Source organism: Passer montanus, unplaced genomic scaffold (genome assembly GCF_014805655.1).
Source record: "Passer montanus isolate IOZ18808 unplaced genomic scaffold, ASM1480565v1 scaffold18, whole genome shotgun sequence".
Classification (NCBI taxonomy): Eukaryota; Metazoa; Chordata; class Aves; order Passeriformes; family Passeridae; genus Passer; species Passer montanus.
Genome location: NW_024365381.1, coordinates 16,596,991 through 16,614,477, shown reverse-complemented (window position 1 = coordinate 16,614,477; position 17,487 = coordinate 16,596,991). Strand labels below are relative to the sequence as shown.

The following is a 17,487-nucleotide window of genomic DNA, read 5'->3' as shown; positions in this document are numbered from 1 at the left end:
GGTAGAAGAAGTTCTTGAATGGTTCAGTGGATGGAGGACACTGGTGATTCTAGGTCAGTGTTGCGAGAAGACTCTGAGTTCCTGGACAAATACCCAGTCCCCAACCTCCCTGTACATTTGCATTGCTTACAAGCAGGAGTTGCACAAGAGTAGGAGCTTATAGACATCTAAGCCTTGCCTTGCTCTTCCAAGACAGGAAATCAACCCTCACATGAGTGAATTTGCATTCTCTTTTTGTTTATTTGCATCTATATTGGCTTTATTTGTGTTTGTTTGTACAGAGCTAACTATCAAAAGCTCTGAAGCCATGTGCTAGAACAGTACTTTATTGGATTTCCTAAAAACATGCAACAAAGTCCATGAATCCTCCACAGAGACCTGGTCTGTAAGAAGTAATTGGGTTGCTTTTGGCTTCAATGTGTTTTGAAGTGAGTCTTCAGAGAGAGAGTTAAGAGAGCAGCCATCTGAAATAGTTAGGAACTGCCTGGACCAAAATATTCCCCACTTACCTGCGTGATTGGACTGCTTTAAAATTATTTCTTGTCCTCATCTAGTTGGACTTGCTGCTTATCATGGTGCACCTTCATTGTGGGGCGTAACCTGGTCTGGAGGTAGGAAATCTTTGGGAGTCTGTAGGAGCCCACAAAGCGCTGGTGAAGAGCATGACCAGACAGCTGCCTGTTTTCATGGTTCTGCTTATGGTATGTATGTGCTTCTGGTTCTGCTTCATGGTCTCCAGAGCCACAGTAGCATTCTGTGGCTTCCCTGCCAGGAGAGCCCAGGAAGCGCAGCTGGGACAGCAGGAGATGTTACTGTCAGTCCTCTACCCTCAGGGCACCTTCTCACCCTGGGTGAGAACTGGCAGCTCCTTGAGCAACAGGGCTGTCCCAGTCATACACAACTGGTTGTACTGGTTGGTTGGTATTTTCACCTGTCAGATGTGAGGGCTAGTGAATGGACCTGTGAGCATTCCCTCTGTAGCTGTCATGGATCCTTTTCTGGTTGTGCTGGCAGTCTTGGAAAGATGTGGATGTGAAGGTCAGCTTGAATGTTGTGCTGAGCACAGGCATCAGTGCTGTGGAGTTACATCAGTGTTTCTGTTTGGAGAGGTACTGGGTAAGGACCACTCCATCCTGCTTGCCTCTGTGGTGTGCATTCTCTCTTCTTCCTGGGGCTAAAGAAGAAGATGTAGTCAGTCTTACTTCAGCTCAGCTCTTGCCCAGGGAAGGACAAGGCTAGGAGAAGGGCAGCTCTGGGTCTACTTTGCTGACACCAGTGCTGGTTATACTCCAGCTGCCATCCCTGGAAATACAGGCTAAGCAATGAGTACCACTTCCCAAGTCCCTTCAGCAGTCTGGGCTCAGTGCAGATTTGGAGTCAGGTGTCCTAGAGAACCTGTGGAGACTTGTTAGCTGCTGCACAAGCTGAGAGGCCCCCACTCTGTTCTGGTTGGAACAGCAAGTGCTCTGGAGAGCAAAATCCTGGGGGTGTTAGAGGCCCTCCCAGCATGGACTGCAAATCCTCCCTCTTCTTGATCTCAGCCTGAATCTCTGCCTGGAGAAGCAAAGCCTTGATGGATGATTGTGCGGGTGGAGTTGCACCTCAGCCCAGAAGCCGAGCTAAATGGAAACAGCTTTGTTTTCCTAAGGCTGGAGTAACAGCAGAATTCGTGTTTATTTAGCAGGGAGTGGAAAGGGTTTGTTCCCTTGCCCCTTACCCTCAGGACGGCTGACCAGATGCCTTGACTCTGGGCAGTGTGTGTGGAGGGTCCTGTTGCTGCCACCTGAGAAGGTCCCTCCTGCCAGGAGTGTTGTGCATAAATCTGTGCAAGGGAGCTGTGCTGCCTGGATGGGATGTGTGTGCTGGGTGATGGCTGCTTGCAAAACAAGGCATCCTTCCTCTGGGATGAGAAGCAGAGATGTCTGGGACCTGCAGAGCATTTCCCCAGTAATGCAGGCAAGGGAAAAGGACATAGCTGTGGTGTAAGGTGCTGAGACACTGTGCAGACAGCTTAATGCAGCTAAGCTCTTGAGGGCAGGGAGCTTCCTCTGAGAGGGTTCTGTTTAGGCAAGGCAGTTGCTGGGAGTTGCCTGGTGTTTTCAGGATGGAGAAGGAAGAAGGCTGAGTTGCAACATGCCTGGCCCACTGATTTCTGATCTCAGACTCTCCTCTGCAGCACCCTGGAGGAGACATCTCCTCCCTTCCTGATGAGAGGAAGTGCTGTATGCAGCCCTTGAGGAGCAAGCGCTCCTGGCGTGGGAACACTGGGAACCTCATGCCAGCAGGCAGGCTCTGCCAAAATCTCTGTTCTTTCTCCTGGAAGCAAAGGATTAGAACAGCAGGGAGCAAGCAGATGGGAGGATCTTGGGTGTGTGGCAGAGGTTGCTGGATGGAGAAAGTGTATTTCTCCCCATTTGAAAATTGTTCTCTTTCATTTGAAAATCCTGTCCTGGTGATAGTCAAATGTCAAGCATGATCCTTTGCAAAGGGGAGTTGATCCCATGGATGGATACAAAGCTGTCTGCCCTGGGGTTGCCACTTAAAACAGGACATTGAGAACTGTGGCTTGGCAAAATCAGCTTGATGAGCTTGTTGTCATTGAGGACTAGCAGATAGAACAAAAAGTTCACTGCAAGGTCACTTGCTTTTTAAAGATGCTGCTCCAAACAGAGGCAGATTTGTCTTAATTGTTAAAGCAGGATCTGGAGCCTCCTGTCTTGCCAGCTTTGAACTTTCCACATTTATGAGAAAAAGGGGAACTTGCTTACTGCCTTGCTTGGGTTGCTGATGAGTGTCCAGGGCTGTCCACCATATGTCTAGCACGAGGAGGAGGTCTGTACTAGCTACATACATGGTCAATGCATCTTTACTCTTCTGCTCACTTCTGACTGTTACTCAGTCCACATTTATGAGTGTTACAATTTATTAATATCCAAATATCAGAGGAAAAAAGCGCCAGCCCTTGATGAGAAGCATCCCCCTGTTTAAGTGCATTCCTGTGGCACAGGCTGTGGCAGCTTTCCCACTTCATTTGGTATGGGACCAGCCCAGGGGATCCATAGAACATGATGTTGAATTCCCGGGGTAAAACACTGGTGCCAGCCTTGTGCCACTACAGTGGCTCTGCTTGTAGCTTGAATTGCATATTTTCTCAGTGCAGATAAGCCCTAACTGCAGCTTTCTAAGGTGCTTCCCTTTGGCAGTATGGTTTGTACAAGGTGGCCAAACATTTACATTCCTTGATCCAAAGCCAACTTTGAGTAGATATCTGAGACATTGTTAAAACATTGAAACTAAAAAGCCAGTGCCACTCTGGGTGAGAATATGTGAAAAGGAAAATATGTCACTCAGGACAATGAGATCTCCATAGCTCCAGGTCTCGGCCCCTTTCCTGCTTTGACATAGTCAAAAGTCCTTGGCAAGCTGAATGAGAAGCCTAAAGGAAAAACTCTAGCTACTCAAGAGGAGTGTAAATGCCATTTTCCTTATATTAAAAAACTCCTATTTTTAAATTACATTATATACCTTCTCTAGTCTACCCCCAGATTCAGTTGCTTTATTTTCTAGTGTTTTAAAGCTGTCAGCACCATTCTGGTTTATATGTTTTATGTATTTACTTTCTGGGGGGTTGCATACCCTTCAGAGCAGCAGGAGAATAGCTGGCTTTCAGGCCCCTTTTCAAAACTCCAAATATGGTCTTTACATTAGACCTGTTTTTTCTGCACCTCCCTGGGAACCATTCCTATAGCTTAATGCAGCCTTTAGGCAGTTCAAATGCACTTTTCCTTCGAACTGAAAGAAGAGTGCTGCTACTGTCAGCTCAGTCTGAGACTCCATGCAAGAGAGCAGGGTGCAGGGCAAATACATTGTACATGTGGTAGGTAAGGTAGTACAGAAAATCCAGTTTATAGCCTATTTTATATACTATACATATATCATTTGAGACATTTATGACAATACAATTTATATAGCAGTTGTATAAAAAAGAAAGTTGTTAGAAGAGCACTAAGGCCACATGATCAAATGCTGGGAAGAGTTTTCTTAATGCCTGAATTTGGATTGCCATCTATCTTGCTTTCAGCTCCCTTGTGCCTGTGGATTGCTGCAGTTTCTCATACCTGACTGTGTGTTGCCTTTTTTGGTTTAAACTGGTACTTCACTAAAATCAAAGCTGATCTCTTTAGTTGTGAATGTTTCACATAAATTACCAGTGCTAGCAGGAAACAAGGGATTAATTGAAGTTGATTTGATACAAGAAGTGGTTGAAATGAAGATTTAAAAGCCTCCATATAAAATCTACTTGTTCTCTTTTCCTTTCTTCAGAAGCATCCTGAGAAATGCTGCCCCGAGTTCTTGGTGCTTGGTGGGATTGCTATCTTGCTCTCCTCACCACCTCATTTTTTTCCCACATGTGTGAAGTCTCTAATTTAGGCAGAAACTAAACATCTAGGCAGGAATTAAGTAGACATTCAGGCTGAAAAAATCTTATCTGTTACTGCTGAAGGAAAAATATCCTCTATGGAAGGAAGAAATCTGGAAGGAGAGGCTAAGATTTTTCAGAGTAGGAGTGAAAAGCAAATTAGTCAATGGAGGGTAACGTATGTGGTGCATACCAGGGACTGACGGTGCTTAGGACCCAAGTCAGATGAGTTTTTTCCCTGTACACCCTGGGCTCCTGCTCTGAGTCAAGGTATTCTTTATTGCCAGAAAGATCTTGACAAGTTGGAAAGAATTCTGAGGGAGGGAGGGAGCTGAGTGGAATGGTTAACAGACCCACATCTGCAAAACTGAGCCAAGTGTTGGCCTTGGAGGATGAGGAGCATACTTGGAGGCTGAGGCTATCAGGATGGGGCAGAGTGTATTAGGTTGCCTGTAGCCTTGGCAGGGTGGCCATGGTAATTTTTCAATGGTATGGCTTTCTAATAAGCAGTGTGCCAAACTATTCCAGGGATGTAATGAAAGGTTGATAATGACACTGGAGCTTTGCCTTCTCCGTGACTTTGGAGCTCTGCTTTTGCAGAACTGGAGTCCAGACACTGCCAGAGCAGGTGCAGGGCTCCACATCCACTCTCAGTGAGGAGTCTGTGAAACCTGTTCCTCCCTTATAGTCCCTGGTGTGGGTACTGAAGGCTACATGAGAGAGGTCTAGAGCAGGCTGATGGTCATGGTACTCCTGAAGTCACTGGCTTTGCCTTCAGGCATCATGCTTACATGGCCAAGAGTGTTCCTGGTTCCCAGACCCCACTAGCCTTTTGGCTAGTGAGCAAGTGCAGGGATGGAGTCAGTGCAGAGCAGTAAGACTAAAAATCACCGGGATGCTGATTCCCTGATCCTCGGCAGGGATCAGACTCCAAGAATGGATAGCAAAGGTTACATCCCAACTCAGCTCTCATGGATTGAGTGCTGCAGGTGCAGGAATCCTGTGTGTGGCTGGGGACGGAGCAATGTGAGAAGACCTAACAACACTGAGGTAATAGATCCAAAGGCCAGGACATCCTGCTGGGTGTTTAACCATGATTTTAGCTTAAAATATGTCTTAGATCTACAGTGTTCCCAGGATGAGTGGGAGACCACCTGCTGTAGATGAAAAGCCTTCACTTCTTCAGATGAGAGCACTACACACGTCTCTTCACGTTGTTGCTCTCATGCTGTGTGTGTGTGTGTGTGTGTTCAGCCACAAACTCCTCACCCCACTCACATGCCTGGGATGAGAGAGGCTTTTCCAGCCCCCTCTGTGTCCTGTGTAGAGCAGTGGGCAGGCAGCTGGCTCCCCCCGCTCCCAGGGGTGCATGTGGGTGCGAGGATGAATAGGCTAAAGTGTTTTTTCAGGGCTTTGAAGCTGGCAGCCTAGTGAAGGGGGTGGGTGTTACTAGTCAACAAGATGGAAATGAAACTCAAATGTGCTTGTTTTCTCACTGTGTTATGGGGGAGATGAGTGACCTCCCTGCAGCCAGCGTTGAGCTTTTCTCTGGCTAATGCCTCTGCAGCAGGTTTCATTAGATGGCAGCCAGGCCCTCAGCTCGCAGCTGTTGTGTCTTGTGGAAACAGAGGGCCCTTTGAGATGGAGATCTGTGTGCTTGTGTGCACAAGCACAGGTTGATATGTTGTCCTCTCCTCTTGTATGCCACCGCCCTAAATACAGATCCTTCCCTGCCAGGTAGGAGCCTGTAGTGGGGAGCATGGGGAGTAGGAGAGGGGCAGAGGAGGCCTTGCTGTGGTGGGGAGGGGGTTGAAACCTCAGTGGGGTGGTGCCATTGCATGACTGACAGCCCAGCTCTGACCATGCCAGCAGCTTGTGCTGGGGTTTGTGATGGTGCCCAGGCTGCGGCGTGATGTCAATGTCTGCAGTAAGATGGTGACACCGATGGAAACCTGCATGGGATGGCAGCTGTTAGGATGCTTCTGGATGTGTCTCTAATCACTAAGGTGTGAGACTGTGTTTGGCAGCAGTGCTGTGCCTGTTGGTCGTGCTGCTCAGCACCAGCCCCTCCATGCAGCAGGGGAGCCAACTGAAGCAGCTTTCTCATTGTTCCAGCCCAAAGGAGTGTGCAGCTGAGCACCACAGGCCAGCCTGGGCAGTTCTGCCAGAGGTGGTAGCTTCTCTGGTCTCCCTCACCATCTAAATCCCTGTTTTAGTCTATGGAGTGTTCAAGGTACGGCCCAAATGTGGCATTTGTAATCAAGTAACCTGGCATCGTTCCTCTGTTGGCTCCACTTGGAGCTCACAGCAGTTGCAGGCTGCATTTTTATTTTTGGCATTGGCCTATACTTCATCTCTGGAGATTGCAAACAGCTCTTCATCACATTTGGCATTTGGAAATCATGATTCTGGCCATTTGATGGGTCAGCACTAAGGTCTGGTGGATCCAACCATGAGCACAATCTGCAGCTCCTGGGGACCACCTGATGCTGTGTCCTTGAGCAGGGCATGTTTCTGCAGCCTTGCTGGGCCGGGCAGGTGCTGTTCCCATGCTTGGAGAGTTGGACTTCTTCCAGGGAGTCAGTTGCTCGCTGCCTAATACATGAGAGCAAAGAAGAGCATTCAACAGAGTGGCAGGTGGCATGTGTGGCACATGTGGCAAGGGAAGGGCATTTAATGTCAGCAGAGAGCTGTGTGGAGGCATGTGAGCAGCCACTTTGGCTAAGGAGAAAATTGGATCCCAAGAGGCTGGTTAAAAAGAGCTTGTTAATTGTCTGTGAGCTTAGAGGGGTTCAGTTATGTATGTGGTGTCTGGCAACTCCTGAACAGATAAAATTAGAGTTCACAGCCCTCTCTCTCTCTGTTCTCACACAGTACACAGCAGGCTGGGAACCAGCTAGCATGGCTCTGCAGCACTGGCACTGCTTTGGGGGCCAGAAGAAGGAAGATGCCAGGGTGGTGGTGGAGTCTGAGCTTGGTGGCATGAAGCAGACAGCGGATGACTCTGCAGTCCCATGGACTTGCACATCTGTTGCTACAGTTTGTAGTAAGAGATTCAGAGAAATCTTGGCTAGCCATTGGCACATATGTTGAGTGGAGCAGGCAGTTGGAATTACCACTGCAACATGGCACAGGTGAGAGCCCAAAATAGAGCCATGTGGGCTCTGTGAGAGCTTTTTGGTCACTGTGGTAAGGGACAGGGCTGGCACCTGGGTGGTGGGCTGACATGACTCTTGGCATGTGCCAGTGACAGAGTACAATGTGCAGCAGGGAGCCTGACACATGCTCCTGGCCCTGCAGCCCCACTTTGTGAGTGCTGTTTGTGCCCTCCCACACAAAGGCAAAGGGTGTCATCAGTGACTCTGCCAACAGCAGCTCTAGAGGTCTTGAAGGGGAGAAAGATTTGGATGACTTGCACTTTGATGCCCCTGTGCTGGTCCAGGTGCTTGTGTCTTGTGTTCCATCTTGCATGACATCTGGCTGTAGGCGTCTGTGAATCTGGCACAAAGGCACTGAGCAGTCACTCTTGTGGCCTTCATGGTACAGAGATTCTGCTTGGCTCTCCCGAGAAGGTCTGATGCCTGTGGGAGGCTGGCAGCTGCTTCCCCTGTGCAGGAGAACTTCCCTTGCCTTCCATCAAATGCGGGGGAGGAGCATGGGCTTCAAACTTCAGGGTCTCCCTCATTTGAATGGGAGGTACCAGGGCTGAAGACACCAGCAGGAGGGACAGCAGGCAGGTTTCAGTGGTGCTTCTGCTGCCCCTGGAGATAATAAACTGAGCCAAGATTTATGGAGCTAAAGTGGGTGGGCTTGAAGTCAGGTACCTTGTATGGTGTGGTTTTCCCCCTCCTCCCAGAGTCTTAACAGAGCTGTCTTCCTCGTCAGCATGTTTGTGAGCTAATTGATAACAAACTTGAGTGCTCTCTAAGCAATGCCTCTCCTGTGCTCTGGGGCCTGCTGACTGAGCCATGAATCCTTTCTGCCTGCTGAGGAACCTATTTGGAATCCAAGAAAGGGGAAGTTTCTGGTTTGCAGTCAATTTACTTCTTTCCAAGGCTGGCTGCTTCTCTTTCCCCCATAGACACAGATGCTGGTGTTAAGGCTGCCCATTCTTCTGTTATGCTTTAGTGGAAAATCAGCAACTGCAACTGCTGAGCATTACAAAGGGGGAAGTGAATCACTGATTTTGGTCCCTGTGGCCCCAAGCAGGGAGGACATCTTGCCAGAGGGACAGGCAGATGGACCAGACAGACACCAAGTATATTGTTCAGCATTTAAAATCCAGGGGAGAACCTGCCTGTTGCCCTGGCAGGTTATGAGGGGCTGAGCATGAATCAGTCCCTGTCCTGGCTGAGCCCACTCATCTTGGAGATGCACATGCAGGCTGTGGTCTGCACTAGCTGGGGTGGACTTACAAGTGCTGCAGTGGCTGCCCTCCATGGGAATCTGTTCCCAGCCCCCTGGGCAGCACGTGTCCTTTCTGGGTACCTGGAGGCAGCAGGTACTGGCTAAGCAGCAAGCTGGTTATCTTTGGAGAGGTGGAGTTTGTTGGGCCCTGAGATGGGGTTTTCTAGACCCTGGGAAGATAGTTTCTTCTCTGAGAGCTGCTTATCTTCAGATTTGTTTTGGCCAGTGTTGTTGTTGCCCTTCTGAGAGTTGCTCCTTAAGTCTCAGTAGTCTCTGTCATCTCTCCCTGATGTTCAGCATGACCATCAGAAGATTTGTTTGCAGCTGGAAGAGTAAATTTCCAATCCTCATCTCTCCAGCCCTTTCCTTGTCTGGGGTTAGTGCCCCTCCCTGCTGACCACACTGCCCAGGACTCACTCTCTCCACAGTGCCTCAAGCCATCCACCCTGCTGTGGTCTGTCAGGCTTTGGCTGGGGAGAGGGTGAGGCAGGCTGGATGAAAAACCAGTAATACTCTTGTGGTACTTGGCTCTGCATTTCTTTTACACAAATAGAAAAAAACCCCACCGTTTCCCAGCTCACTAGCAGTCTGGCCAAAGTCAACAGTTGGATGAAGAGCAGCCGATAGAAGCTAAATCCAGGAAAGACTGAGGTGTTGCTGCTGGGGAGAGGGAAGTGCTTTGAAGAGTTTGCCACCTTTGCCTCCAGCTCCAAGGAGGATGCCTGGTGTTAAGTCACTAAGAGAACAGTTTGCCCACCTGTACTCCCTCTGGCTTTTGCTTACCCAGAGAACTATGATCATCAGAAGTGATCAGAGATTTGGAAATGCTTTCTATATACAGTGGGTTAGGAAAACAGTATTGTTTTCCAGATACCTCAGTCTCAGTGATTTAGACTTGGTTATTGTGACTCTGTGTATCTAATCTTGAAATTGCAGGCTTTAAAAAAACCCTGTGGTTGATTCAGAAAACAGAGATCCTCCTATCCATCTGTGCAGTTTCTGGGAGTCTTCCAGCTCAGTCCTCAGTGGAGTGAGAGGAAATCACTCACCTGCTCAGTTCAGAGAATGGGCACCTTGTCAGTTCATGTGGGACCGGCAGGAGAGCCATGACATCCAGAGCATATAATATTTTTGTACCTTCTCTACCCTAAGACTAAAGTAAATATAGAGCAGAGTTCAAGTGGTACCAAAATTCATTGAAAATAAAATGTTTACACACAAAAGTGCTGCAGCAATGTGTGGGATCCCTTGTTGAAGGAAATACAGGTGTTATTTGGGTCCTGCAGGTATATGTAGCACTAGTATGTAGGGGAACAGACCTCCCTTAGTTCTCTTGACTTCTAGCCTGTGTCCTCAGGCTTATAGAGAATCCAGCCATTGACCTGCACCTCAGAATAGGGCATCTGAAGGTGCATGTTGGATAGTTTTGAACTATTGCAGATGTGGGTCAGTCTGTCCGCACAGCTCCCTCCCATCCCACATCTCTTAATTTTGATAAGCACCTAATACCTTTAGGTATTTCTATGTGAAGGTGACTGAGGTCTCTCAGCTCTCAGCTGGACCTTTCAGCTGGTAGAAATCAGCAGGAGCGCTCACACCCATGCTCCTGGAAGGAAAACTCTGCTCCCTCTGCCTTCCCTCCTTGCTGCATGTTCTGTCCTGGACCACTGCCACTGTGAGCTCCAGAGGTGGGTGCTACAGGACAGGCCAGAAGGAGAGGTGTCCTAGGAGTCTGCATGCTGATTTTGCCCTACAGGCTGTGCCGGACACAGAGAAAGTTGTCAGCAGCTCTGATGGATGAAGAGCAGGCAATTGTCTGTAAAAGAAGAGACCACTGCCTCTTTGCAGAGATCTGTGCTGGCCATGTGCCTGGCTGAAGGAGTGGAAGTGAGTGATACCATGTTGAGGGAGGCTGTAAGACTGAATTAATATGAGGCCCTGGGACTTCTAGTGACTGGAACATAGTGCTTGAAGTGTCAAACTCCTCTGCCTCTTCATTGCCTCTTCTCAAGCAGGTGGAGGTACAAGCTTCCATGATAACACAAGCTCCACACTCTGCTGATTCAGAGCTACCCCATCTGTTTCCCATCCTCACTCTTCCCCCTAGGACAGCCACACCACTGAGAGAACCTGTGGCAGTGCAGATCCCTGGAAACTGGCCAAGATCTGGCCCTGCTTTTACTAAGATCCATCAAATGGACAGGGATTGCTAATGGCTTCTGATCAGATCCATACTGCTGTGGTGAGCTCAGGTGCATTTCCTGAGACACCTCGAGCAAGCCAGTTCCTGTCTGCCCAGCATGGACTGACTCTGAAGGTTTGGAGGGGAAAAACTCTGCTTTGTTTTCCCTGACCATGAGCCAGCTGCTCAGCATGACAAATTGAGATGGAAAGATGCCTTTTGCCATTGACTTCTGTAGCCCGGGCTTGAATGGTATTACTCAACTCAGTCCACAAATCCCAGTGCTCATCCGCCTAGAATAGAACCAAATAAACAAATTAATTCAAAGCAAATCTGACCCCCCCCCCCCACACCTCCTCCCTGTTTCAACTCACACTGGAATGCTTTGCCAATGGGATTGCAGTAGGATGACTTTTCCTCAAGTGTTGCAAACCATAGAGTAATGTTCCTACTCTGTTCTTCCTATTTGAAGTTGGCACTGCCCCTTGTAGTAAGGTCATGTAATCCCTCTTTCTTTGGAACTGAAATGCTAATGATTATTTTATTTAAAGCCCTTCACATGTTGTTGTTATGGGGTTTTGTGGGTTTTGTTACAAAATTTGGTAATCCTGGGAATGACAAGAGATGTTCCTAAAGACAAAGGGTGACGTTCCTTCAGGCAGGCAGTGTGTAGAGCCCAGCCAAGCTCTGCTGCTTGCACATAGCATGCTCCCTTTTCTCAGGGGTAGACATGATGTGAGGGTTTTCAAGCAGAAGAGCTGATATTTCTCTGTGTTATACTACTGCCACCTTCACCCAGTGAATCTTCAGATCTCAGGGCCAGCACTTGGACAGTCACTGGTGTTTGGGGGAATGCACCTCAGGGTGCTTCCATCTCTGCAGTAGAAGACCTTGGAATCCCAGCCATGTTCACCTATAGCACTGTGCTTAGGATCTGTTACTAGAGATCAGAAAACAAATGTGCCTGAACTTCCAAGGTTTGGTAGCTCCTCCCTAGCCTCCCTAGAGTTCCATATGGCTTTTCTTTTGTCACTAACAATGCTAGCACTAGCACACCAGGTGACAAAGCAGTACACAACAGTCATCAGAAGTTCCTTTTCTGGCTGCAGGGCTGAATTAGTAGCTCAGAAATGTGTGGGCAGGTCATGCCTGGCTGGCCTGGCCATCTGGGGTAGGTGGTGCTCTGCAGAATCTCAGGGGAGCTTCTGAAAGGGACTGAAGCAGAACTGAAATAAGGTTCACTTTCATTATTCTGGCTAGCCTTTCTGATTATTGAAAAGAAGCACTATTTGCTGTCCTCATCTCAGTTTATATCTTGATTTTAAGACAAGAAATATTTTTGTCAGCACACTCTCTTCTGTTGAAGAGATGTATCGGGAATTTGGGAATCCACCGCTGAGGTTTTGCAGAAGGAAGACAGCTATACTGCTGCATGTAGGAATGCTTTCTAGTAAGGAATCATTCGGCTTCAGTTTGCAGATGTTGTTAGCCCTTTACACCTGGCATTTTGTTCCTGTGGAGAAGCCTGTCCCCTCTAATCACAGCACCTCTTCTTTATCCTAAATTGAAGAGATTGAGTACTTTAGGTTTTTTTACAGAAAGGCATTTTCACCAGTCCCCCAATTATTTCTGTCATATTTTTTCCTGTATTGTCTCCATATTTTTGACATCCCTTAGAAGATGTGACATATTTTACATCACAGCTAAGATGATATTATAGCACGTATCCACCCTCCTGTAATGAGGACGTGTAGGGAGGCAAAAATACCTCCCTGTTCTTGCAGTGTTTCAATGTCCTAATGTCAGGGCATTGAACTGACAGTTCATATTTAATTGCTTGTCATTAGCCCTGAAATCTTTTCTGAATTGCTGTTTTCCAGGATCATCTCCAACTATCTGCAGCTGCTGCCTGCATTCCTTCTTCCTAGAAGTGTAATCCTGCATTTGGCTCTATTAAAATCCCATGTTGCTGGGATGTATTTACCCTCCACAGAGATCCAAACTGCTCTGTGTGATTGCTCTGTTCTCATCATGATACACCACATTGCAAATTTTTGTGTCAGCAGCACACATTATCAATGTCGATTGTATGTTTATTTAGAAATAAAAATATTTATTTCCAGATGAAATTCTTGAATCATGCCAGGCCTCATACTGATCATCCTGGAACCCATCTAATTCCCTCCCCAGTGACAACTACTTCTTGTGTTCTCTTTCACAGCCAGTTTGTTATTAATTTTACATGTGCCTGATTGACATTGTACTGCCTGTTTATTTTTTTATTGAAATAGCATAGGCTCTCAGATGGTTGGTGTGCATGTGTCTAATTCTATCAAATTATGAAAATGGACTGCTTTGACAAGAGTGGTTCTTCACAGACTTCCTTGGCTCTGACGTCACTTTGTATTCCTTTTGTTTAGTTGCCAGTTAATTGACCTGTGTGTCATCTTTTCCATTGTTCAGGGCTGATTTCGGGCTTGCTGGCTGACAGTTACCTTGTGTGTTGTTCTTGACCTGCTTGAATACCAGCACAGCATGAGCTCCCTTTCCATCTCCCCAGATCTTATTGTTATTCCAAGCTATCCAAGGAATGTCTGCAAGGCAGAGCTGCTGTCAGCCAATTCTCATTGAATCACCCAGTTCTGTTTGGTTTAGAAATTTGTGTTCCCTGTAGACACTGTAACACATCTCTGCTGACTGTGACAGGGAAGATGGCAAAAACCACAGAATGGGATAGACCTCTCTGGGCACTTCAGTTGGAAGTGCCACTCTTTGCTCAGCCAGTTCATCAGAGATGGAGGTGTTGCACAGGGTATGCAGAAGAGTTGTCAGGATTGATGTTCAGAGGCAACCAAGGCTGAGACTTTCAAGAAACTGAAGGAGCACATGGGCAGCCAACTTATTTTGGCCATTGGCTGTACCAAACCTTTTTCCTTGCAGGTAGTGCAGGTGAGAGTTAGATACTTTTGTTGGAAAGCAGAGTACCCTCTTGGAGGCTTAGTGCTGCAGTCAGTAAAAGGAAATTGGAGCAAGTGCAGTAGATCAATATCTCACAGATATTGATATACTCAATATCTCACAGATACCTCACAAAGAGCTGTTCCTTGTAGTCTGCATGGCTTTATAACAGAATGTGTGCGAGATGTGACCTTGTGAGCTGGATGGCTTCTCTGTGCTTAGTCCCCCGAGAGTACCAAAAGCCATGAATGCAGTTAGTGCAGAAAGTTGTAACTGCCCTTACAGACTTCAGTTCTTGTTTGTGACTCTCTTGTTTGTGACTCTCATGGGCCAGGTTTTGTGTATTTGCTTGGTCTGGCCTCTGCCCTGACTGTCTTACTGTGTTTTTAGTGCTTGTTTGGGGCTGGAAAGGCAGGTCCTGTGAAAGCTTCCACCATAAGAACGAGCGTATTTGGAGCTGCTTATGTTTGCTATGGTCAAGGAACAACACACATCTTCAGTGTGATGGGCAGGCAGAGATTCTTCAAGGCAGCTGAATCATCCCTGTGGAAGGACAGCCTGATGTGATGGTACAGAGAGGGTGTCTTGGTGAATACCGTGTCCTGGCAGGCTCAGGACATGGGGCATGGTTCCTAGAGGGAAACAGTGTGCCATGGTGATGACTGAAAGTAGGGGAAGAGTGGGATCCTGCACAGGTAGACAAATCTCTGTGTCCAGGTGGCAGCTCAGGCAGCTTGGCAGTGAAGGTTGCTGCAAGGTACATTGGTGGACAGGCACTGTGGGTTAGTGCAGTCACTTGTGAGGCATATTGGTCCATTGTTTCTCTTCCACAGGATTCAGAGCAGAATTGGCTCTCCTGTCTCCCCTCAGCACACAGGGTCGTCAAGGACTGTCCGTCGCTACCCAGCCAGCAATGGCCAGCTCACCTCTAATGCACTTCCCAATGGGAATGGACATGAGCAGAGCAGATCTGGCCCACACGCTGTTTCCCAGGAGCACACCTTGTCTGCAAAAGGTAAGGTCTGTAGGGCTGTCACTCTTTTGGGGCTTCTTGCTGGGGTCATGGGAAAGGGAAACACTTTAACTGGGATCCCCAGGAAACCACTGACTCCCAGGACTGTGCTGCTCAGTGGAATGAAAAGGAAAGGCCAGCATGGGCATTGCTGGGCTTGGCAAAGAAAGGGGCCCTACTGAAGGAGGACACATCAGGGAAGCAAAATGCTGATGGCTTAAGACAGGAGCCGGGGGATGTGACAATTGCATCTCAGAGATGTTGAACATCACCCCAGCACACTTCCCCCGAGGGGAATTGCCTCAGTCTGTAGGAATGGTGTCTCCCAGCTTACTCCTCAGTCTGAGCAGCTCTCAAGGTCAGATTGTGCAACCAACATCTATTTCTTCCCTTTGGCTGCTGCTTTGATGCCTTCTGACATGAGCAGGGATTAGGCCAGGCTGCTGGGATATGCAGATGCTGAGCTCAATGCTTTTCCAGCTAGGACAGGTGCCAATTGTCTTCTGCAGCTTGGTTCCCTCCTGAAGCCGTGGTTCCCCAAGAAGGCACCATGTGGCACTTCAGCCCCTATGAGTAGGGTCATGAACCTGTCTGAAGCTGCAGTCTGAAAATGGCGATTGAAACAGGGAGTGGGGTGGGCACAGCAAGGGCAGCACATGACTGTCCCATTGGGGTGGGATGGAAGGCTCGGGTGTCAAGCCAGCTGGTTACACAACAGTTCAGTCTGTTGACCATTTTCCACAAGTCCCTAAGAGCTCTAAGTGTGATTTACCATCATGTGGGAGAATGGTGAGGGACCAGAAGGAGGACCATAGATAGCTGCAGGAGGTCAGGGGACACTTGTAGGGTGACAATGGTTTTCTTAAAACCTGATGCTCTCTCTTCTACATGACAGTGTGTTTATATGGGAAGACTTCCAGTGGTTTAAGAGCAGCCAGTCTTCTGACTACTTATGTGGTTGGAGAAAGACTATTGCTTAAAGTGGAAAAACTCCCTTTATGATGAAGTTAGTGCATGTGTGTCCCTTCACACTGTTATGCCACTCCAAATTGGCAGAACTTGCTGCTTGCCATCGTTCATATGTTGACAAACTCTTAGAGATGCTGGAGCAGAAAACAGGCTGGAGTGAGCAGGGGCAAAGAGAGACGGAATCGCAGAATTGCAGAGTCAGCTAGGTTGGAAAAGATCTTTAAGATCGTTGAGTCAAATCAATGATGTAACACCACCTTGTCAGTTAGGCTATGGCACTAAGTGCCACATCCAGTCTTTTCTTAAACACCTCCAGGGATGGTGACTCAACAACCCTGGGGAGGGACGTAAACCCCTCTTTGCACTGGGAATGCGCTGGAGCTTGAGCTACGAATGACAGCTTGAGCTGCAAATAACAGCTCCCCCAGCCTGGAGATGCTGTTTCCAGTTAGCACTCTTTTTCTTTCATAGGGGCCAACCTGACAGAGAAGATTAGGAAGATAAAAATTGTCTTCACACCCACCATCTGCAAACAGACGTGCCAGAGTGGGCGCTGCTACAACAGCTGCGAGAAAGGAGACACCACCACTCTCTATAGCCAAGGGGGGCATGACCACGATCCCAAATCTGGCTTCCGCATCTGTGAGCACTCCCATGTCCTCCACCTACTTTCTTGCCTGTCTCCCCACTCTTCTCTTCCTGCTTTTCCTGACTCTACAGACTGAGGGCTTGGGCTGCTGTAGGGAAGGGAAGTGATGGCTACTCTCAGTAGGCCTTGGAAGATGTCTTCTGGGGTCTTTGGGGCTTACTCTCTCTCTGGGGGAGGAAGAGAGATTTTGCCTCGTTGCTCTCTTTCCTGGGCAAGCAGATCCTGTTTCCATCTCACCCTGGGTAGAGGGGGCTGTATGTGCTTGAGTCAGGCCTGCAGCCAAGCCTCACCACCCCCTTCTTCTCAGAGCCAGCTCTCTGCTTTAGTTGGCATCCAGTCTTGGGACTGACTTTCATCACCTAATTTCCTCCTGTTCTCTCCTTTCACTCACATGGCAGCCAGGAGAGCTGGCTGCAGGTTGCAAACTGTTCTTATAAACAGGGCTCTCTGAAACCACTGCTCACCTTTCAGAACCACTGGGATTGCTCATCAAGTCATTGGGATATCCAGCTGGGGGTTAGTCACATTGTCTTGGAGCAAGCTGGTGGGAGAAACATGCTGGACTTGTTGGGACTCGTCATCTGAGTGCCTCTATATCATGCAAATTCTTCTCCTGAGAGAATGAAAAGTCTTGCTGTTGTGGACACTGATGGAAGATTGTGTTCACAGAGATTTCTGCAATGTGTCTCCTCCCCTTAAACTGGGTGCTGGGCTTGAGCACATGAGCTTGAAACAGGATGGGTGTTCATCCCCTGGGATGAACCTGACAATCCAGTCAGGAATGTGGAGCAGCAGTGTCTCATCTCATACTGAAATGAGTCAGGATAATCTGTCAAGGAACCCCTGCATTGCTTGAGTTTAATTCACACTGAGAACTGCTCTGGGTTGCT

General features: G+C 48.1%; 1 protein-coding gene across 4 annotated transcripts in view; it reads left to right on the top strand.

Moving 5' to 3' along the window:
- The window catches only part of LTBP2 (latent transforming growth factor beta binding protein 2), a 71,459-nt gene that overhangs the window by 17,389 nt on the left and 36,583 nt on the right, over nt 1-17,487 (top strand). For all 4 annotated transcript variants that reach the window (XM_039705366.1, XM_039705365.1, XM_039705367.1 and 1 more), the window contains exons 4-5: nt 14,801-14,982; nt 16,420-16,590. In XM_039705366.1, coding sequence (XP_039561300.1) covers nt 14,801-14,982; nt 16,420-16,590 — 353 coding nt within the window. The remainder of the gene's footprint in view (nt 1-14,800; nt 14,983-16,419; nt 16,591-17,487) is intronic.